We start from the raw sequence: 24,270 nt of genomic DNA, 5'->3' as shown, positions 1-24,270 counted from the left end.
TGTTATGGGGGATCTGTGGTGACACTGTTATGGGGATCTGTGGTGAGATTGTTATGGGGGATCTGTGGTGACACTGTTATGGGGGATCTGTGGTGACACTGTTATGGGGGATCTGTGGTGACACTGTTATGGGGGATCTGTGGTGACTCTGTTATGGGGGATCTGTGGTGAGATTGTTATGGGGGATCTGTGGTGACACTGTTATGGGGGATCTGTGGTGACACTGTTATGGGGATCTGTGGTAACTCTGTTATGGGGGATCTGTGGTGACTCTGTTATGGGGGATCTGTGGTGAGATTGTTATGGGGATCTGTGGTGACACTGTTATGGGGGATCTGTGGTGACTCTGTTATGGGGGATCTGTGGTGAGATTGTTATGGGGATCTGTGGTGAGATTGTTATGGGGGATCTGTGGTGACACTGTTATGGGGGATCTGTGGTGAGATTGTTATGGGGATCTGTGGTGAGATTGTTATGGGGGATCTGTGGTGACACTGTTATGGGGATCTGTGGTGACACTGTTATGGGGGATCTGTGGTGAGATTGTTATGGGGGATCTGTGGTGACACTGTTATGGGGATCTGTGATGACACTATTATGGGGTCTGTGGTGACACTGTTATGGGAGATCTGTGGTGACTCTGTTATGGGGATCTGTGGTGACTCTGTTATGGGGATCTGTGGTGACACTGTTATGGGGATCTGTGGTGACTCTGTTATGGGGATCTGTGGTGACTCTGTTATGGGGATCTGTGGTGACTCTGTTATGGGGATCTGTGGTGACTCTGTTATGGGGGATTTGTGGTGACTCTGTTATGGGGATCTGTGGTGACTCTGTTATGGGGGATCTGTGGTGACTCTGTTATGGGGGATCTGTGGTGACTCTGTTATGGGGATCTGTGGTGACTCTGTTATGGGGATCTGTGGTGTCTCTGTTATGGGGGATCTGTGGTGACTCTGTTATGGGGATCTGTGGTGACTCTGTTATGGGGGATCTGTGGTGACACTGTTATGGGGGATCTGTGGTGACTCTGTTATGGGGGATCTGTGGTGAGATTGTTATGGGGGATCTGTGGTGACACTGTTATGTGGGATCTGTGGTGACACTGTTATGGGGGATCTGTGGTGACACTGTTATGGGGATCTGTGGTGAGATTGTTATGGGGGATCTGTGGTGACACTGTTATGGGGGATCTGTGGTGACACTGTTATGGGGGATCTGTGGTGACTCTGTTATGGGGGATCTGTGGTGAGATTGTTATGGGGGATCTGTGGTGACACTGTTATGGGGGATCTGTGGTGACTCTGTTATGGGGGATCTGTGGTGAGATTGTTATGGGGGATCTGTGGTGACACTGTTATGGGGGATCTGTGGTGACTCTGTTATGGGGGATCTGTGGTGACTCTGTTATGGGGGATCTGTGGTGAGATTGTTATGGGGGATCTGTGGTGACACTGTTATGGGGGATCTGTGGTGACACTGTTATGGGGGATCTGTGGTGACACTGTTATGGGGATCTGTGGTGAGATTGTTATGGGGGATCTGTGGTGACACTGTTATGGGGGATCTGTGGTGACACTGTTATGGGGGATCTGTGGTGACACTGTTATGGGGGATCTGTGGTGACTCTGTTATGGGGGATCTGTGGTGAGATTGTTATGGGGGATCTGTGGTGACACTGTTATGGGGGATCTGTGGTGACACTGTTATGGGGATCTGTGGTAACTCTGTTATGGGGGATCTGTGGTGACTCTGTTATGGGGGATCTGTGGTGAGATTGTTATGGGGATCTGTGGTGACACTGTTATGGGGGATCTGTGGTGACTCTGTTATGGGGGATCTGTGGTGAGATTGTTATGGGGATCTGTGGTGAGATTGTTATGGGGGATCTGTGGTGACACTGTTATGGGGGATCTGTGGTGAGATTGTTATGGGGATCTGTGGTGAGATTGTTATGGGGGATCTGTGGTGACACTGTTATGGGGATCTGTGGTGACACTGTTATGGGGGATCTGTGGTGAGATTGTTATGGGGGATCTGTGGTGACACTGTTATGGGGATCTGTGATGACACTATTATGGGGTCTGTGGTGACACTGTTATGGGAGATCTGTGGTGACTCTGTTATGGGGATCTGTGGTGACTCTGTTATGGGGGATCTGTGGTGACACTGTTATAGGGGATCTGTGGTGACTCTGTTATGGGGGATCTGTGGTGAGATTGTTATGGGGGATCTGTGGTGACACTGTTATGGGGGATCTGTGGTGAGATTGTTATGGGGATCTGTGGTGAGATTGTTATGGGGGATCTGGGGTGACACTGTTATGGGGATCTGTGGTGACACTATTATGGGGTCTGTGGTGACACTGTTATGGGGGATCTGTGGTGAGATTGTTATGGGGGATCTGTGGTGACACTGTTATGGGGATCTGTGGTGACTCTGTTATGTGTATCTGTGGTGACTCTGTTATGGGGATCTGTGGTGACTCTGTTATGGGGATCTGTGGTGACTCTGTTATGGGGGATCTGTGGTGACTCTGTTATGGGGATCTGTGGTGACTCTGTTATGGGGGATCTGTGGTGACTCTGTTATGGGGGATCTGTGGTGACTCTGTTATGGGGATCTGTGGTGACTCTGTTATGGGGATCTGTGGTGACTCTGTTATGGGGGATCTGTGGTGACTCTGTTATGGGGATCTGTGGTGACTCTGTTATGGGGATCTGTGGTGACTCTGTTATGGGGGATCTGTGGTGACACTGTTATGGGGGATCTGTGGTGACTCTGTTATGGGGGATCTGTGGTGAGATTGTTATGGGGGATCTGTGGTGACACTTTTAAGGGGGATCTGTGGTGACACTGTTATGGGGGATCTGTGGTGACACTGTTATGGGGATCTGTGGTGAGATTGTTATGGGGGATCTGTGGTGACACTGTTATGGGGGATCTGTGGTGACTCTGTTATGGGGGATCTGTGGTGAGATTGTTATGGGGGATCTGTGGTGACACTGTTATGTGGGATCTGTTGTGACTCTGTTATGGGGGATCTGTGGTGAGATTGTTATGGGGGATCTGTGGTGACACTGTTATGGGGGATCTGTGGTGACTCTGTTATGGGGGATCTGTGGTGACTCTGTTATGGGGGATCTGTGGTGAGATTGTTATGGGGGATCTGTGGTGACACTGTTATGGGGGATCTGTGGTGACACTGTTATGGGGGATCTGTGGTGACACTGTTATGGGGATCTGTGGTGAGATTGTTATGGGGGATCTGTGGTGACACTGTTATGGGGGATCTGTGGTGACACTGTAATGGGGGATCTGTGGTGACACTGTTATGGGGGATCTGTGGTGACTCTGTTATGGGGGATCTGTGGTGAGATAGTTATGGGGGATCTGTGGTGACACTGTTATGGGGGATCTGTGGTGACACTGTTATGGGGAGCTGTGGTAACTCTGTTATGGGGGATCTGTGGTGACTCTGTTATGGGGATCTGTGGTGAGATTGTTATGGGGATCTGTGGTGACACTGTTATGGGGGATCTGTGGTGACTCTTTTATGGGGGATCTGTGGTGAGATTGTTATGGGGATCTGTGGTGAGATTGTTATGGGGGATCTGTGGTGACACTGTTATGGGGGATCTGTGGTGAGATTGTTATGGGGATCTGTGGTGAGATTGTTATGGGGGATCTCTGGTGACACTGTTATGGGGATCTGTGGTGACACTGTTATGGGGATCTGTGGTGACTCTGTTATGGGGATCTGTGGTGACACTATTATGGGGTCTGTGGTGACACTGTTATGGGGGATCTGTGGTGACTCTGTTATGGGGATCTGTGGTGACTCTGTTATGGGGGATCTGTGGTGACACTGTTATAGGGGATCTGTGGTGACTCTGTTATGGGGGATCTGTGGTGAGATTGTTATGGGGGATCTGTGGTGACACTGTTATGGGGATCTGTGGTGACTCTATTATGGGGGATCTGTGGTGACTCTGTTATGGGGGATCTGTGGTGACTCTGTTATGGGGGATCTGTGGTGACTCTGTTATGGGGGATCTGTGGTGACTCTGTTATGGGGGATCTGTGGTGACTCTGTTATGGGGGATCTGTGGTGAGATTGTTATGGGGGATCTGTGGTGACACTGTTATGGGGATCTGTGGTGACTCTATTATGGGGTCTGTGGTGACACTGTTATGGGGGATCTGTGGTGAGATTGTTATGGGGGATCTGTGGTGACTCTGTTATGGGGATCTGTGGTGACTCTGTTATGGGGGATCTGTGGTGAGATTGTTATGGGGATCTGTGGTGACTCTGTTATGGGGGATCTGTGGTGACACTGTTATGGGGGATCTGTGGTGACTCTGTTATGGGGGATCTGTGGTGACTCTGTTATGGGGATCTGTGGTGACTCTGTTATGGGGATCTGTGGTGACTCTGTTATGGGGGATCTGTGGTGACACTGTTATGGGGATCTGTGGTGACTCTGTTATGGGGGATCTGTGGTGACTCTGTTATGTGGGATCTGTGGTGACTCTGTTATGGGGGATCTGTGGTGACACTGTTATGGGGATCTGTGGTGACACTGTTATGGTGGATCTGTGGTGACTCTGTTATGGGGGATCTGTGGTGACACTGTTATGGGGATCTGTGGTGACTGTTATGGGGGATCTGTGGTGACACTGTTATGGGGATCTGTGGTGACTGTTATGGGGATCTGTGGTGACACTGTTATGGGGATCTGTGGTTACTCTATTATGGGGGATCTGTGGTGACTCTGTTATGGGGGATCTGTGGTGACACTGTTATGGGGGATCTGTGGTGACTCTGTTATGGGGGATCTGTGGTGACACTGTTATGGGGGATCTGTGGTGACACTGTTATGGGGATCTGTGGTGACTCTGTTATGGGGGATCTGTGGTGACACTGTTATGGGGGATCTGTGGTGACACTGTTATGGGGGATCTGTGGTGACACTGTTATGGGGGATCTGTGGTGACTCTGTTATGGGGGATCTGTGGTGACTCTGTTATGGGGGATCTGTGGTGACACTGTTATGGGGATCTGTGGTGACACTGTTATGGGGGATCTGTGGTGACACTGTTATGGGGATCTGTGGTGACACTGTTATGGGGATCTGTGGTGACTCTATTATGGGGGATCTGTGGTGACTCTGTTATGGGGGATCTGTGGTGACTCTGTTATGGGGGATCTGTGGTGACTCTGTTATGGGGGATCTGTGGTGACTCTGTTATGGGGGATCTGTGGTGACTCTGTTATGGGGGATCTGTGGTGAGATTGTTATGGGGGATCTGTGGTGACACTGTTATGGGGATCTGTGGTGACTCTATTATGGGGTCTGTGGTGACACTGTTATGGGGGATCTGTGGTGAGATTGTTATGGGGGATCTGTGGTGACTCTGTTATGGGGATCTGTGGTGACTCTGTTATGGGGGATCTGTGGTGAGATTGTTATGGGGATCTGTGGTGACTCTGTTATGGGGGATCTGTGGTGACACTGTTATGGGGGATCTGTGGTGACTCTGTTATGGGGGATCTGTGGTGACTCTGTTATGGGGATCTGTGGTGACTCTGTTATGGGGATCTGTGGTGACTCTGTTATGGGGGATCTGTGGTGACACTGTTATGGGGATCTGTGGTGACTCTATTATGGGGGATCTGTGGTGACTCTGTTATGGGGGATCTGTGGTGACTCTGTTATGGGGGATCTGTGGTGACTCTGTTATGGGGGATCTGTGGTGACACTGTTATGGGGATCTGTGGTGACACTGTTATGGGGATCTGTGGTGACTCTGTTATGGGGGATCTGTGGTGACACTGTTATGGGGGATCTGTGGTGACTGTTATGGGGGATCTGTGGTGACTCTGTTATGGGGGATCTGTGGTGACTCTGTTATGGGGGATCTGTGGTGACACTGTTATGGGGATCTGTGGTGACACTGTTATGGGGATCTGTGGTGACTCTGTTATGGGGGATCTGTGGTGACACTGTTATGGGGGATCTGTGGTGACTGTTATGGGGATCTGTGGTGACACTGTTATGGGGATCTGTGGTGACACTGTTATGGGGGATCTGTGGTGACTCTGTTATGGGGGATCTGTGGTGACACTGTTATGGGGGATCTGTGGTGACACTTATGGGGGATCTGTGGTGACTCTGTTATGGGGGATCTGTGGTGACACTGTTATGGGGGATCTGTGGTGACACTGTTATGGGGGATCTGTGGTGACACTGTTATGGGGGATCTGTGGTGACACTGTTATTGGGGATCTGTGGTGACTCTGTTATGGGGATCTGTGGTGACTCTGTTATGGGGATCTGTGGTGACACTGTTATGGGGATCTGTGGTGACTCTGTTATGGGGGATCTGTGGTGACACTGTTATGGGGGATCTGTGGTGACACTGTTATGGGGATCTGTGGTGACTCTGTTATGGGGGATCTGTGGTGACTCTGTTATGGGGGATCTGTGGTGACACTGTTATGGGGGATCTGTGGTGACACTGTTATGGGGGATCTGTGGTGACACTGTTATGGGGGATCTGTGGTGACACTGTTATGGGGATCTGTGGTGACACTGTTATGGGGGATCTGTGGTGACACTGTTATGGGGGATCTGTGGTGACACTGTTATGGGGATCTGTGGTGACTCTGTTATGGGGGATCTGTGGTGACACTTATGGGGGATCTGTGGTGACACTGTTATGGGGGATCTGTGGTGACTCTGTTATGGGGGATCTGTGGTGACTCTGTTATGGGGGATCTGTGGTGACTCTGTTATGGGGGATCTGTGGTGACACTGTTATGGGGGATCTGTGGTGACACTGTTATGGGGGATCTGTGGTGACTCTGTTATGGGGGATCTGTGGTGACACTGTTATGGGGGATCTGTGGTGACACTGTTATGGGGGATCTGTGGTGACACTGTTATGGGGGATCTGTGGTGACACTGTTATGGGGATCTGTGGTGACACTGTTATGGGGGATCTGTGGTGACACTGTTATGGGGGATCTGTGGTGACACTGTTATGGGGATCTGTGGTGGCTCTGTTATGGGGGATCTGTGGTGACACTGTTATGGGGGATCTGTGGTGACACTGTTATGGGGAATCTGTGGTGACTCTGTTATGGGGGATCTGTGGTGACTCTTATGGGGGATCTGTGGTGACTCTGTTATGGGGGATCTGTGGTGACACTGTTATGGGGGATCTGTGGTGACACTGTTATGGGGATCTGTGGTGACTCTGTTATGGGGATCTGTGGTGACACTGTTATGGGGGATCTGTGGTGACTCTGTTATGGGGGATCTGTGGTGACACTGTTATTGGGGATCTGTGGTGACTCTGTTATGGGGATCTGTGGTGACTCTGTTATGGGGATCTGTGGTGACACTGTTATGGGGATCTGTGGTGACTCTGTTATGGGGGATCTGTGGTGACACTGTTATGGGGGATCTGTGGTGACACTGTTATGGGGATCTGTGGTGACTCTGTTATGGGGGATCTGTGGTGACTCTGTTATGGGGGATCTGTGGTGACACTGTTATGGGGGATCTGTGGTGACACTGTTATGGGGGATCTGTGGTGACACTGTTATGGGGATCTGTGGTGACACTGTTATGGGGGATCTGTGGTGACACTGTTATGGGGGATCTGTGGTGACACTGTTATGGGGATCTGTGGTGACTCTGTTATGGGGGATCTGTGGTGACACTGTTATGGGGGATCTGTGGTGACTCTGTTATGGGGGATCTGTGGTGACACTGTTATGGGGATCTGTGGTGACTCTGTTATCGGGATCTGTGGTGACACTGTTATGGGGGATCTGTGGTGACTCTGTTATGGGGGATCTGTGGTGACTCTGTTATGGGGGATCTGTGGTGACTCTGTTATGGGGGATCTGTGGTGACACTGTTATAGGGGATCTGTGGTGACACTGTTATGGGGGATCTGTGGTGACACTGTTATGGGGGATCTGTGGTGACACTGTTATGGGGATCTGTGGTGACACTTTTATGGGGGATCTGTGGTGACACTGTTATGGGGATCTGTGGTGACACTGTTATGGGGGATCTGTGGTGACACTGTTATGGGGGATCTGTGGTGACACTGTTATGGGGATCTGTGGTGACACTGTTATGGGGGATCTGTGGTGACACTGTTATGGGGGATCTGTGGTGACACTGTTATGGGGATCTGTGGTGACACTGTTATGGGGGATCTGTGGTGACACTGTTATGGGGGATCTGTGGTGACACTGTTATGGGGATCTGTGGTGACACTGTTATGGGGGATCTGTGGTGACACTGTTATGGGGGATCTGTGGTGACTCTGTTATGGGGGATCTGTGGTGACTCTGTTATCGGGATCTGTGGTGACACTGTTATGGGGGATCTGTGGTGACTCTGTTATGGGGGATCTGTGGTGACACTGTTATGGGGGATCTGTGGTGACACTGTTATGGGGGATCTGTGGTGACACTGTTATGGGGATCTGTGGTGACACTGTTATGGGGGATCTGTGGTGACACTGTTATGGGGGATCTGTGGTGACTCTGTTATCGGGATCTGTGGTGACACTGTTATGGGGGATCTGTGGTGACACTGTTATGGGGGATCTGTGGTGACACTGTTATGGGGATCTGTGGTGACACTGTTATGGGGGATCTGTGGTGACACTGTTATGGGGGATCTGTGGTGACACTGTTATGGGGATCTGTGGTGACTCTGTTATGGGGGATCTGTGGTGACTCTGTTATGGGGGATCTGTGGTGACACTGTTATGGGGGATCTGTGGTGACACTGTTATGGGGGATCTGTGGTGACACTGTTATGGGGATCTGTGGTGACACTGTTATGGGGATCTGTGGTGACTCCGTTATGGGGGATCTGTGGTGACTCTGTTATGGGGATCTGTGGTGACTCTGTTATGGGGGATCTGTGGTGACACTGTTATGGGGATCTGTGGTGACACTGTTATGGGGATCTGTGGTGACTCTGTTATGGGGATCTGTGGTGACTCCGTTATGGGGGATCTGTGGTGACTCTGTTATGGGGGATCTGTGGTGACTCTGTTATGGGGGATCTGTGGGGATCTGTGGTGACTCCGTTATGGGGGATCTGTGGTGACTCTGTTATGGGGGATCTGTGGTGACTCTGTTATGGGGGATCTGTGGTGACACTGTTATGGGGGATCTGTGGTGACTCTGTTATGGGGATCTGTGGTGACACTGTTATGGGGATCTGTGGTGACTCTGTTATGGGGGATCTGTGGTGACTCTGTTATGGGGATCTGTGGTGACTCTGTTATGGGGATCTGTGGTGACACTGTTATGGGGGATCTGTGGTGACTCAGTTATGGGGGATCTGTGGTGACTCTGTTATGGGGGATCTGTGGTGACTCTGTTATGGGGATCTGTGGTGACACTGTTATGGGGGATCTGTGGTGACACTGTTATGGGGGATCTGTGGTGACTCTGTTATGGGGGATCTGTGGTGACACTGTTATGGGGATCTGTGGTGACTCTGTTATGGGGATCTGTGGTGACACTGTTATGGGGGATCTGTGGTGACTCTGTTATGGGGGATCTGTGGTGACACTGTTATGGGGATCTGTGGTGACTCTGTTATGGGGGATCTGTGGTGACTCTGTTATGGGGGATCTGTGGTGACTCTGTTATGGGGGATCTGTGGTGACACTGTTATGGGGGATCTGTGGTGACTCTGTTATGGGGGATCTGTGGTGAGATTGTTATGGGGATCTGTGGTGACACTGTTATGGGGATCTGTGGTGACTCTGTTATGGGGGATCTGTGGTGACTCTGTTATGGGGGATCTGTGGTGACACTGTTATGGGGATCTGTGGTGACTCCGTTATGGGGGATCTGTGGTGACTCTGTTATGGGGGATCTGTGGTGACACTGTTATGGGGATCTGTGGTGACTCTGTTATGGGGGATCTGTGGTGACTCTGTTATGGGGGATCTGTGGTGACACTGTTATGGGGGATCTGTGGTGACTCTGTTATGGGGGATCTGTGGTGACTCTGTTATGGGGATCTGTGGTGACTCTGTTATGGGGATCTGTGGTGACACTGTTATGGGGGATCTGTGGTGACTCAGTTATGGGGGATCTGTGGTGACTCTGTTATGGGGGATCTGTGGTGACTCTGTTATGGGGGATCTGTGGTGACACTGTTATGGGGGATCTGTGGTGACACTGTTATGGGGATCTGTGGTGACTCTGTTATGGGGATCTGTGGTGACTCTGTTATGGGGGATCTGTGGTGACTCTGTTATGGGGGATCTGTGGTGACACTGTTATGGGGATCTGTGGTGACTCCGTTATGGGGGATCTGTGGTGACTCTGTTATGGGGGATCTGTGGTGACACTGTTATGGGGATCTGTGGTGACTCTGTTATGGGGGATCTGTGGTGACTCTGTTATGGGGGATCTGTGGTGACACTGTTATGGGGATCTGTGGTGACTCTGTTATGGGGGATCTGTGGTGACTCTGTTATGGGGGATCTGTGGTGACACTGTTATGGGGGATCTGTGGTGACTCTGTTATGGGGGATCTGTGGTGACTCTGTTATGGGGGATCTGTGGTGACACTGTTATGGGGGATCTGTGGTGACACTGTTATGGGGGATCTGTGGTGACACTGTTATGGGGATCTGTGGTGACTCCGTTATGGGGGATCTGTGGTGACTCTGTTATGGGGGATCTGTGGTGACACTGTTATGGGGGATCTGTGGTGACTCTGTTATGGGGGATCTGTGGTGACTCTGTTATGGGGATCTGTGGTGACTCTGTTATGGGGATCTGTGGTGACACTGTTATGGGGATCTGTGGTGACTCCGTTATGGGGATCTGTGGTGACACTGTTATGGGGGATCTGTGGTGACTCTGTTATGGGGATCTGTGGTGACACTGTTATGGGGATCTGTGGTGACACTGTTATGGGGATCTGTGGTGACACTGTTATGGGGATCTGTGGTGACTCTGTTATGGGGATCTGTGGTGACACTGTTATGGGGGATCTGTGGTGACTCTGTTATGGGGTCTGTGGTGACACTGTTATGGGGGATCTGTGGTGACTCCGTTATGGGGATCTGTGGTGACACTGTTATGGGGGATCTGTGGTGACTCTGTTATGGGGATCTGTGGTGACTCTGTTATGGTGATCTGTGGTGACTCTGTTATGGGGATCTGTGGTGACACTGTTATGGGGATCTGTGGTGACTCTGTTATGGGGATCTGTGGTGACACTGTTATGGGGGATCTGTGGTGACTCTGTTATGGGGATCTGTGGTGACACTGTTATGGGGATCTGTGGTGACACTGTTATGGGGATCTGTGGTGACTCCGTTATGGGGGATCTGTGGTGACTCAGTTATGGGGGATCTGTGGTGACTCTGTTATGGGGGATCTGTGGTGACACTGTTATGGGGATCTGTGGTGACTCCGTTATGGGGGATCTGTGGTGACTCAGTTATGGGGATCTGTGGTGACTCTGTTATGGGGGATCTGTGGTGACACTGTTATGGGGATCTGTGGTGACACTGTTATGGGGATCTGTGGTGACTCCGTTATGGGGGATCTGTGGTGACACTGTTATGGGGATCTGTGGTGACACTGTTATGGGGATCTGTGGTGACTCCGTTATGGGGGATCTGTGGTGACACTGTTATGGGGATCTGTGGTGACACTGTTATGGGGATCTGTGGTGACACTGTTATGGGGATCTGTGGTGACACTGTTATGGGGGATCTGTGGTGACTCTGTTATGGGGGATCTGTGGTGAGATTGTTATGGGGATCTGTGGTGACTCTGTTATGGGGATCTGTGGTAACTCTGTTATGGGGGATCTGTGGTGACTCTGTTATGGGGATCTGTGGTGACTCTGTTATGGGGATCTGTGGTGACACTGTTATGGGGATCTGTGGTGACTCCGTTATGGGGATCTGTGGTGACACTGTTATGGGGGATCTGTGGTGACTCTGTTATGGGGATCTGTGGTGACACTGTTATGGGGATCTGTGGTGACACTGTTATGGGGATCTGTGGTGACACTGTTATGGGGATCTGTGGTGACTCTGTTATGGGGATCTGTGGTGACACTGTTATGGGGGATCTGTGGTGACACTGTTATGGGGATCTGTGGTGACTCTGTTATGGGGATCTGTGGTGACTCTGTTATGGGGATCTGTGGTGACACTGTTATGGGGGATCTGTGGTGACTCCGTTATGGGGATCTGTGGTGACACTGTTATGGGGGATCTGTGGTGACTCTGTTATGGGGATCTGTGGTGACTCTGTTATGGGGATCTGTGGTGACTCTGTTATGGGGATCTGTGGTGACTCCGTTATGGGGATCTGTGGTGACTCTGTTATGGGGATCTGTGGTGACTCCGTTATGGGGGATCTGTGGTGACTCAGTTATGGGGGATCTGTGGTGACACTGTTATGGGGGATCTGTGGTGACACTGTTATGGGGGATCTGTGGTGACTCTGTTATGGGGGATCTGTGGTGACTCTGTTATGGGGGATCTGTGGTGACTCCGTTATGGGGGATCTGTGGTGACTCAGTTATGGGGATCTGTGGTGACTCTGTTATGGGGGATCTGTGGTGACACTGTTATGGGGGATCTGTGGTGACTCTGTTATGGGGGATCTGTGGTGACTCTGTTATGGGGGATCTGTGGTGACTCTGTTATGGGGATCTGTGGTGACACTGTTATGGGGGATCTGTGGTGACTCCGTTATGGGGATCTGTGGTGACTCTGTTATGGGGATCTGTGGTGACTCTGTTATGGGGATCTGTGGTGACACTGTTATGGGGGATCTGTGGTGACTCTGTTATGGGGGATCTGTGGTGACACTGTTATGGGGGATCTGTGGTGACTCCGTTATGGGGATCTGTGGTGACTCTGTTATGGGGATCTGTGGTGACTCTGTTATGGGGATCTGTGGTGACACTGTTATGGGGGATCTGTGGTGACTCTGTTATGGGGATCTGTGGTGACACTGTTATGGGGATCTGTGGTGACACTGTTATGGGGGATCTGTGGTGACACTGTTATGGGGGATCTGTGGTGACTCCGTTATGGGGATCTGTGGTGACTCTGTTATGGGGATCTGTGGTGACTCTGTTATGGGGATCTGTGGTGACACTGTTATGGGGGATCTGTGGTGACTCTGTTATGGGGATCTGTGGTGACTCTGTTATGGGGGATCTGTGGTGACTCAGTTATGGGGGATCTGTGGTGACACTGTTATGGGGGATCTGTGGTGACACTGTTATGGGGGATCTGTGGTGACTCTGTTATGGGGGATCTGTGGTGACTCTGTTATGGGGGATCTGTGGTGACTCCGTTATGGGGGATCTGTGGTGACTCAGTTATGGGGATCTGTGGTGACTCTGTTATGGGGGATCTGTGGTGACACTGTTATGGGGGATCTGTGGTGACTCTGTTATGGGGGATCTGTGGTGACTCTGTTATGGGGGATCTGTGGTGACTCTGTTATGGGGATCTGTGGTGACACTGTTATGGGGGATCTGTGGTGACACTGTTATGGGGATCTGTGGTGACACTGTTATGGGGATCTGTGGTGACTCCGTTATGGGGGATCTGTGGTGACTCAGTTATGGGGGATCTGTGGTGACACTGTTATGGGGGATCTGTGGTGACACTGTTATGGGGGATCTGTGGTGACTCTGTTATGGGGGATCTGTGGTGACTCTGTTATGGGGGATCTGTGGTGACTCCGTTATGGGGGATCTGTGGTGACTCAGTTATGGGGATCTGTGGTGACTCTGTTATGGGGGATCTGTGGTGACACTGTTATGGGGGATCTGTGGTGACTCTGTTATGGGGGATCTGTGGTGACTCTGTTATGGGGGATCTGTGGTGACTCTGTTATGGGGATCTGTGGTGACACTGTTATGGGGGATCTGTGGTGACACTGTTATGGGGGATCTGTGGTGACTCTGTTATGGGGATCTGTGGTGACACTGTTATGGGGGATCTGTGGTGACTCTGTTATGGGGGATCTGTGGTGACTCTGTTATGGGGGATCTGTGGTGACTCTGTTATGGGGGATCTGTGGTGACTCTGTTATGGGGATCTGTGGTGACACTGTTATGGGGGATCTGTGGTGACTCTGTTATGGGGGATCTGTGGTGACTCTGTTATGGGGGATCTGTGGTGACTCTGTTATGGGGATCTGTGGTGACTCTGTTATGGGGGATCTGTGGTGACTCTGTTATGGGGGATCTGTGGTGACTCTGTTATGGGGATCTGTGGTGACTCTGTTATGGGGATCTGTGGTGACTCTGTTATGGGGGATCTGTGGTGACTCCGTTATGGGGGATCTGTGGTGACTCAGTTATGGGGGATCTGTGGTGACTCAGTTATGGGGGATTTGATCTCTTTGCTCTTTTTCTTATCAATGAGTGAGAAGTGACCAGATCGCTATGAGCAGCCACGTGACCGAGTGACGTCACCCACCCTGCAGCGCCAACATCCCAGCATCTCCTGTGAATAAATCAGTGCGGTCCTCCACCAGCAGGGGGAGCCGCCCGGCACAGAGCTGCTCTATATACCTGGAGCTCTATGATTATAATGTGCAGCCGCTCTGTCTGCCCGGCCTCTCTATGGTCATCACACATGGAGGATCCTGAGAGCAGCAGGAAGCAGCGCTGAACCGTGAGTGATGGCCGAGCACGTGTATATACGGTATACAGGGTACGGGGCGGTGTAATACCTCTATATATACTGTATACAGGGTACGGGGCGGTGTAATACCCCATATATACTGTATACAGGGTACAGGGCGGTGTAATACCTCTATATATACTATATACAGGGTACAGGGTGGTGTAATACCTCTATATATACTGTATACAGGGTACGGGGCGGTGTAATAGCTCTATATATACTGTATACAGGGTACGGGGCGGTGTAATACCTCTATATATACTGTATACAGGGTACAGGACGGTGTAATACCTCTATATATACTGTATACAGGGTACGGGGCGGTGTAATATCTCTATATATACTGTATACAGGGTACAGGGTGGTGTAATATCTCTATATATACTGTATACAGGGTACAGGGTGGTGTAATATCTCTATATATACTGTATACAGTGTACAGGGTGGTGTAATACCTCTATATATACTGTATACAGGGTACGGTCCGGTGTAATATCTCTATATATACTGTATACAGGGTACAGGACGGTGTAATATCTCTATATATACTGTATACAGGGTACGGGGCGGTGTAATACCTCTATATATACTGTATACAGGGTACGGGGCGGTGTAATATCTCTATATATACTGTATACAGGGTACAGGGTGGTGTAATATCTCTATATATACTGTATACAGGGTACAGGGTGGTGTAATATCTCTATATATACTGTATACAGTGTACAGGGTGGTGTAATACCTCTATATATACTGTATACAGGGTACAGGGCGGTGTAATATCTCTATATATACTGTATACAGGGTACGGGGCGGTGTAATATCTCTATATATACTGTATACAGGGTACAGGGTGGTGTAATATCTCTATATATACTGTATACAGGGTACAGGGTGGTGTAATATCTCTATATATACTGTATACAGTGTACAGGGTGGTGTAATACCTCTATATATACTGTATACAGGGTACAGGGTGGTGTAATACCTCTATATATACTGTATACAGGGTACAGGGTGGTGTAATACCTCTATATATACTGTATACAGTGTACAGGACGGTGTAATACCTCTATATATACTGTATACAGGGTACAGGACGGTGTAATACCTCTATATATACTGTATACAGGGTACAGGACGGTGTAATACCTCTATATATACTGTATACAGTGTACAGGGCGGTGTAATATCTCTATACTGTATACAGGGTACAGGACGGTGTAATACCCCATATATACTGTATACAGGGTACAGGACGGTGTAATACCTCTATATATACTGTATACAGGGTACGGGGCGGTGTAATACCTCTATATATACTATATACAGGGTACAGGACGGTGTAATACCTCTATATATACTGTATACAGTGTACAGGGCGGTGTAATATCTCTATATATACTGTATACAGGGTACGGGGCGGTGTAATACCCCATATATACTGTATACAGGGTACAGGACGGTGTAATACCTCTATATATACTGTATACAGGGTACGGGGCGGTGTAATACCTCTATATATACTATATACAGGGTACAGGACGGTGTAATACCTCTATATATACTGTATACAGTGTACAGGGCGGTGTAATATCTCTATATATACTGTATACAGGGTACAGGACGGTGTAATACCTCTATATATACTGTATACAGGGTACAGGGCGGTGTAATACCCCCGTATATACTGTATACAGTGTACAGGGCGATGTAATACCTCTATATATACTGTATACAGGGTACGGGGCGGTGTAATATCTCTATATATACTGTATACAGTGTACAGGACGGTGTAATATCTCTATATATACACTGTATACAGGGTACAGGGCGGTGTAATACCTCTATATATACTGTATACAGGGTACAGGGCGGTGTAATACCCCATATATACTGTATACAGGGTACAGGACGGTGTAATACCTCTATATATACTGTATACAGGGTACAGGGCGGTGTAATACCTCTATATATACTGTATACAGGGTACAGGGCGGTGTAATACCCCATATATACAGTATACAGGGTACGGGGTGGTGTAATACCTCTATATATACTATATACAGTGTACAGGGTGGTGTAATACCTCTATATATACTGTATACAGGGTACAGGGCGGTGTAATACCTCTATATATACTGTATACAGGGTACAGGGCGGTGTAATACCCCATATATACTGTATACAGGGTACAGGACGGTGTAATACCTCTATATATACTGTATACAGGGTACAGGGCGGTGTAATATCTCTATATATACTGTATACAGGGTACAGGGCGGTGTAATATCTATATATACTGTATACAGTGTACAGGGTGGTGTAATACCTCTATATATACTGTATACAGGGTACGGGGCGGTGTAATACCTCTATATATACTATATACAGTGTACAGGGCGGTGTAATATCTCTATATATACTGTATACAGGGTACAGGACAGAGTAATACCCCATATATACTGTATACAGGGTACAGGGCGGTGTAATACCCCATATATACTGTATACAGTGTACAGGGCGGTGAAATATCTCTATATATACTGTATACAGTGTACAGGGCGGTGTAATATCTCTATATATACTGTATACAGGGTACGGGACGGTGTAATACCTCTATATATACTATATACAGTGTACAGGGTGGTGTAATACCTCTATATATACTGTATACAGGGTACAGGACGGTGTAATACCTCTATATATACTATATACAGGGTACAGGACGGTGTAATACCTCTATATATACTATATACAGGGTACGGGGCGGTGTAATACCTCTATATATACTATATACAGGGTACAGGACGGTGTAATACCTCTATGTATACAGGGTACAGGACGGTGTAATATCTCTATATATACTGTATACAGGGTACGGGGCGGTGTAATACCTCTATATATACTGTATACAGGGTACAGGACGGTGTAATACCTCTATATATACTGTATACAGTGTACAGGACGGTGTAATATCTCTATATATACTGTATACAGGGTACGGGGCGGTGTAATACCTCTATATATACTGTATACAGAGTACAGGGCGGTGTAATACCCCATATATACTGTATACAGGGTACAGGGTGGTGTAATACCTCTATATATACTGTATACAGTGTACAGGGCGGTGTAATACCTCTATATATACTATATACAGTGTACAGGGTGGTGTAATACCTCTATATATACTGTATACAGTGTACAGGGCGGTGTAATACCTCTATATATACTGTATACAGGGTACAGGGCGGTGTAATATCTCTATATATACTGTATACAGGGTACGGGGCGGTGTAATATCTCTATATATACTGTATACAGGGTACGGGACGGTGTAATACCTCTATATATACTATATACAGTGTACAGGGTGGTGTAATACCTCTATATATACTGTATACAGTGTACAGGGCGGTGTAATACCTCTATATATACTGTATACAGGGTACAGGGTGGTGTAATACCTCTATATATACTATATACAGTGTACAGGGTGGTGTAATACCTCTATATATACTGTATACAGTGTACAGGGCGGTGTAATACCTCTATATATACTGTATACAGGGTACAGGGCGGTGTAATATCTCTATATATACTGTATACAGGGTACGGGGCGGTGTAATATCTCTATATATACTGTATACAGGGTACGGGACGGTGTAATACCTCTATATATACTATATACAGTGTACAGGGTGGTGTAATACCTCTATATATACTGTATACAGTGTACAGGGCGGTGTAATACCTCTATATATACTGTATACAGGGTACGGGGCGGTGTAATATCTCTATATATACTGTATACAGTGTACAGGGCGGTGTAATATCTCTATATATACTGTATTCAGGGTACAGGACGGTGTAATACCCCATATATACTGTATACAGGGTACGGGGCGGTGTAATATCTCTATATATACTGTATACAGTGTACAGGGTGGTGTAATATCTCTATATATACTGTATACAGGGTACGGGGCGGTGTAATACCCCATATATACTGTATACAGTGTACAGGGCGGTGAAATATCTCTATATATACTATATACAGTGTACAGGGCGGTAGCTCCGGTGTCGGTGAGGCGGTAGCTCCGGTAGTGGTGAGGAGGCAGCGGGGTCAGTGCAGGCTGTAGGCTTTCGTGAAGAGATGGGTTTTCAGGTTCCATCTGAAGGATCCGAATGTGGTTGATAGTCGGACGTGTTGGGGCAGAGAATTCCAGAGGATGTGGGATATTCGGGAGAAGTCTTGGAGGCGATTGGATGAGGAGCGAATAAGTGTGGAGGAGAGAAGAGGTCTTGGGAGGACCGGAGATCACGTGAGGGAAGATATCGGGAGATGACTTCAGAGATATATGGAGCAGACAGGTTGTGGATGGCTTTGTAGGTCAGTATTAGCAATTTGAACTTGATACGCTGAGGGAATGGGAGCCAGTGAAGAGATTTGCAGAGGGGGGAAGAAGAGGAGTAGCGAGGAGAGAGATGGATTAGTCGGGCAGCAGAGTTAAGGATGGACTGGAGAGGTGCAAGGGTGTTGGTAGAGAGGCCACAGAGGAGGATGTTGCAGTAGTCAAGGCGGGAGATGATGAGAGCATGCACAAGGATTTTAGTAGATTGGGGGTTGAGGAAAGGACGGATCCTGGAGATATTTTTGAGCTGGAGGTGGAAAGAGCTTGGATGTGCGGTTTGAAGGACAGGGCAGAGTCCACGGTTACTCTGAGGCAGCGGACTTCCGGTACGGGGGAAAGTGTGATGTCTTTAGTAGTGATGTCAGGTAAGGAAGATCTGTGGGATGGAGGAAAGATGATGAGTTCAGATTTGTCCACATTGAGTTTGAGGAAGCGAGAGGAGAAGAAGGAGGATATGGCTGATAGACACTCCGGAATTCTGGAGAGCAGAGCGGTGACGTCTGGACCAGAGAGGTAGATCTGAGTGTCATCAGCATAAAGGTGGTACTGGAATCCATGGGAGTTTATGAGCTGTCCCAAGCCAAGTGTATAGATTGAGAAGAGTAGGGGTCCTAGAACAGAGCCTTGGGGACTCCAACACAGAGAGGGTGGGATGAGGAGGTAGTGTGGGAGTGGGAGATGCTGAATGTGCGGTTGGAAAGGTACGAGGAGATCCAGGATAGGGCGAGGTCTTTGATGCCAAAGGAAGAGAGGATCTGTAGTAGGAGGCAGTGGTCAACCGCGTCGAAAGCAGAGGACAGGTCTAGAAGGAGGAGTACAGAGTATTGTCCGTTAGCTTTGGTGGTAAGTGGGTCATTAGTGATTTTGGTCAGGACAGTCTCAGTTGAGTGATGGGGGTGGAAATCGGATTGTAGATTGTCAAAGAGCAAGTTAGATGAGAGGTGGGAGGAAAGTTCAGAGTGGACGTGCTGCTCCAGGAGCTTGGAAGCGAATGGGAGCAGCGATATTGGGCGATAGCTGGACATAGCAGTTGGATCGAGGGTTGGCTTTTAAGGATAGGCAGGATTGTGGCATGTTTGAAAGCAGAAGGGAAGGTGCCAGAAGTTAGTGATAGGTTGAAGAGGTGGGTTAGGGATGGGGGGTGGTGGTGAGGTTGGGGAGGAGGTGGGATGGGATGGGGTCGAGCGCGCAGGTGGTGAGGTGCGATTTGGAGAGGAGACAGTTAAGCCCCCTTCAGTGATGTTGACCCCATAGATTCTATGTCCTCCGTTATTTGCCCGGATTCTGGTTGGTTTCATTCTTGCAGCCTCCATAAGGCCGGGGTCACACTCGTGCATCAATACCCGGCACTCGGAGCAAAGACAGACACACAGCTGATCGTTCCGCTCCGAGTGTCGGGTATTGAGGCGAGAGACTCTCGCCAGTTTCTCACGTTGAACTCACAAATGCGACCTGGCCTTAGTCTGATCTGAGCCTCGCTTTCCGCCTTTAAAGGGGTTTTCCAGTGGAAAAAAATTTTTGTCTCTTTATCTATAGGAGAGTGATAACTCGCCGATTGGCGCAGGGTGGGATCCTGGGAGCGCTGCAGACAATGAGTGGCTCAGCGGTTGAGCAGCGATCCATTCCCACTGGTCTGAAGTTCTGCCACGGGGTCCTGGCTGGGATCCTGGCTGCCGTCCTCCTCCTCCTTCCCCCCCCAGGGGGGTCATAGGTGCCTTTCTCCTCCCATGGGGGTCCTGGCTGCCGTCCTCCTCCACCCTCCCCTCCCCCCCCCGGGGGGGGTCTTAGGTGCCTTCCTCCTCCCATGGGGGTTCTGGGTGCCATCCTCACCTGGGGGGGGGGTTTGGATGCCGTCCTCTCTCTTGGGGGGGAGGGTTCAGGGTGCTGTCCACCCTCCCCTGGAGGGTTCTGGGTGCTGTCTCCCCGTCCCCCAGGTCCCGGCAGCTTATGACTGATTGATGTTCATCTCCCGCAGGTCCTTCTGTCTTCTCCGGTGACCCCAGAGACGCCGCGATGTTTGACACGTGTGAGTGGAACGAGGGGGGTGATGTCCGGACCCCGAGCCCAGAAATAACAGAGAGGAAATCATCCTCCAGCTCCCGGGAGAAGGTGCGACGTCCACCGTAATGGTCGGTTCGATCTCAGTCGGGGGTCACAGTCTGGTTGGTTACTCCTACCTGCAGAGACCGCAGTGCGTCTACAGACCACCTCCAGAGCTGCGCTCACTATTCTGCTGTTACATTGTGTCTTATCCTTCAGTCACCTCCAGAGCTGCGCTCACTATTCTGCTGTTACATCATGTCTTATCCTTCAGTCACCTCCAGAGCTGCGCTCACTATTCTGCTGTTACATCATGTCGTATCCTCCAGTCACCTCCAGAGCTGCTCTCACTATTCTGCTGCCAATGTCTGGTACAATATATATAATGGATAGAGTAGAATAAAGAGATTACACAAAGTCTCCAAACCGTCTGCAAGGAGGAAAGGAAAAGAAATAGGATAGAAAAGGTGACGGGGATTATCTATAGAAGCAATAGGTAAAGGCTAAAGGTACCTTCACACTGAACGATATCGCTAGCGATCCGTGACGTTGCAGCGTCCTGGCTAGCGATATCGTTGTGTTTGACACGCAGCAGCGATCAGGATCCTGCTGTGACATCGTTGGTCGGCGCAGAAAGTCCAGAACTTTATTTCATCGCTGGACTCCCGCAGACATCGCTGAATCGGCGTGTGTGACGCCGATTCAGCGATGTCTTCACTGGTAACCAGGGTAAACATCGGGTTACTAAGCGCAGGGCCGCGCTTAGTAACCCGTTGTTTACCCTGGTTACCAGCGTAAACATAAAAAAAACAAACACTACATACTTACCTTCCGCTGTCTGTCCTCCGGCGCTCTGCTTCTCTGCACTGTCAGCGCTGGCCGGCCGTAAAGCAGAGCACAGCGGTGACGTCACCGCTCTGCTTTCCGGCCGGCGCTCACAGTTAGTGCAGAGAAGCACAGCGCCGGGGTACAGACACCGGAATGTAAGTATGTAATGTTTGTTTTTTTACGTTTACGCTGGTAACCAGGGTAAACATCGGGTTACTAAGCGCGGCCCTGCGCTTAGTAACCCGATGTTTACCCTGGTTACCAGGGGACTTCGCACAGTTGGTCACTGGAGAGCTGTCTGTGTGACAGCTCTCCAGCGACCAAACAGCGACGCTGCAGCGATCGGGATCGTTGTCTGGATCGCTGCAGCGTCGCTAAATGTGACGGTACCTTTAGGGAAGCCCAGCCATGGTCAGAGGATGGAGGAGGGGACAATAGTCAGCGGCCAAGATACAAAGTGACATCCCAGTTGGAAGTTTCCATTCTCTGCTGGGCGACAGTGAAGACATCAGACGCGGTGGAGCCGGCCGCTCCGTGAAGGACGCAGCTCATATTGGGGGACAGAGTGGTCCGAGCTGATGCTGGTAATAACCTGTGACGTATCGTGATATCACGGATACTGGGGTTAGGGCTCTTTTCCATTTGGCTCCAATCAGTAATTTGACAATTATTCGGTTTCTGTGGGAAGGCAGCCCGCGTCTAAGGGGTGGAGGGCTCGGTCTATGGCCGCACATCTAGGGGGTGGAGAGCCACGTCTAGGGGTGCAGCCTCCCGGGTAGGGGGTGGAGACGCACACATCTAGGGCCCGCACGTCTAGGGGTGGAGGTCCACGTCTAGGGGTGCAGCCTCCTGTGTCTTTGTGGTGGAGGGCCGCGTCCAGGGGGTGCAGCCTCGCACGTCTATGGGTACACCTGAACGTTGGGTCTGTGCCCTCTATCTCCATCGGTTTTCCACTTCTCGGAGGTTTCTTTTCCTATTTGTATCTGGATCGTCGGTTGTGAAGTTTCTGAATCCTAGAGATGAGTGTAGATAGAGGGGCCCAGATGTAAAAACATAGAATCTCCAAACGGTCCTCATGTTATCGGCTGCTCTTCTACCCGTCCATGATGGTGGGATTTTCTTGTGTTGGTCGAGTATTTTTTGCATTTCTTTAAGTCCGAACATATCTTCTTCCACACTCCAACTTACAGGATTAGTAATGTAGATCCCTCAGATTTTAGGATCCTCCCATTACTAAGGGAATTCACCTTTCATAGAATATTTTAATAAGGGCCTAAATTAAAACTTTGCATTTTTTACGTCTTCTCGTTAATTTTGTTATATGAAACCAAAGAAAAGAATTTATTGTACAAATCTCCCAGAGCGAAGGTCTGTTCTAGGTATTAAGACGTCTCAGGGGAGGCCTCTAATGACGGGTTAGATCTGAGGAGGTTTACACAAGGCTCCATGGATGTCATGGATGGGGTTGGAGACGTGGACCTTGGTGGCCGGTGCCGATGGAAATGTTTAAGAGTAATGGTCATGTCCTAGGACTTTGGCTGTGGGTTCACAATTTACAATGTATCCTTCAAATCGGAACTTATATTGCTTCCTATAAATTCAATTCTATGAAAAGCTTTTTAGCGACTAATGACGACGAAGAATGGAGGCCGCTTGTTTTCGTTAGTGATCAATATTGGGCTGATGAAGCTTCAACGCCGACGGAGGTTTGTCCACAAGTCCTATTAGATGGGAGGGTGTAAATGTGGCTACAATGCCTTTAAATCTCTCAATGTTACCCTCTGTGTTTAGCAGAGAGGGCGATGATATAGTGTGAACTCTGGGTTACCGTCTGGCTTAGGGACGGCCATGATGTGGGCACGTAGGGATTCCTCTGGGAAAGAACAAGCATTGGCGGCAGTTTCACATGACGATAGGGCTGACATTAAATTGTGATGATACTCGTTATCGCCAGCCGGGGATTATCGGCCTTCAATTCTCAGAATGTGAATATCTCGTCTTTATTGAAAGGAAGATTTAAAAAGTCGTTTGATTTGTATGAAGTTGGGGAAGAATAACCCGAGAAAGAAATGTCATCATCTCAATTCTCGGTTGCGGACTGATCGGGTCGCCTATCACGTTATGTCGGGTGGCGTCACTGTAACATAGTAACATAGTTAGTAAGGTCGAAAAAAGACATTTGTCCATCCAGTTCAGCCTATATTCCATCATAATAAATCCCCAGATCTACGTCCTTCTACAGAAC

The 24,270-nt window shown here is 49.2% G+C and overlaps 1 protein-coding gene across 2 annotated transcripts in view; it reads left to right on the top strand.

Moving 5' to 3' along the window:
• RRP8 (ribosomal RNA processing 8) overlaps positions 1 to 24,270 on the top strand; it is a 114,579-nt gene that overhangs the window by 76,955 nt on the left and 13,354 nt on the right. Inside the window, exons 1-2 of one of the 2 annotated variants that reach the window (XM_069759618.1) lie at positions 14,615 to 14,727; positions 21,133 to 21,266. In XM_069759618.1, the coding sequence (XP_069615719.1) occupies positions 21,171 to 21,266 (96 nt within the window). In that variant the 5' untranslated portion in view covers positions 14,615 to 14,727; positions 21,133 to 21,170. Of the gene's footprint in view, positions 1 to 14,614; positions 14,728 to 21,132; positions 21,267 to 24,270 lie in introns of those variants that run through there. The other variant, XM_069759620.1, reaches the window with a different exon arrangement.

The sequence above is a fragment of the Ranitomeya imitator genome, chromosome 3, assembly GCF_032444005.1.
Source record: "Ranitomeya imitator isolate aRanImi1 chromosome 3, aRanImi1.pri, whole genome shotgun sequence".
Taxonomy (NCBI): domain Eukaryota; kingdom Metazoa; phylum Chordata; class Amphibia; order Anura; family Dendrobatidae; genus Ranitomeya; species Ranitomeya imitator.
Note: the sequence above shows the minus strand (reverse complement) of the source record. Positions and strands in the feature narration are given on the sequence as shown.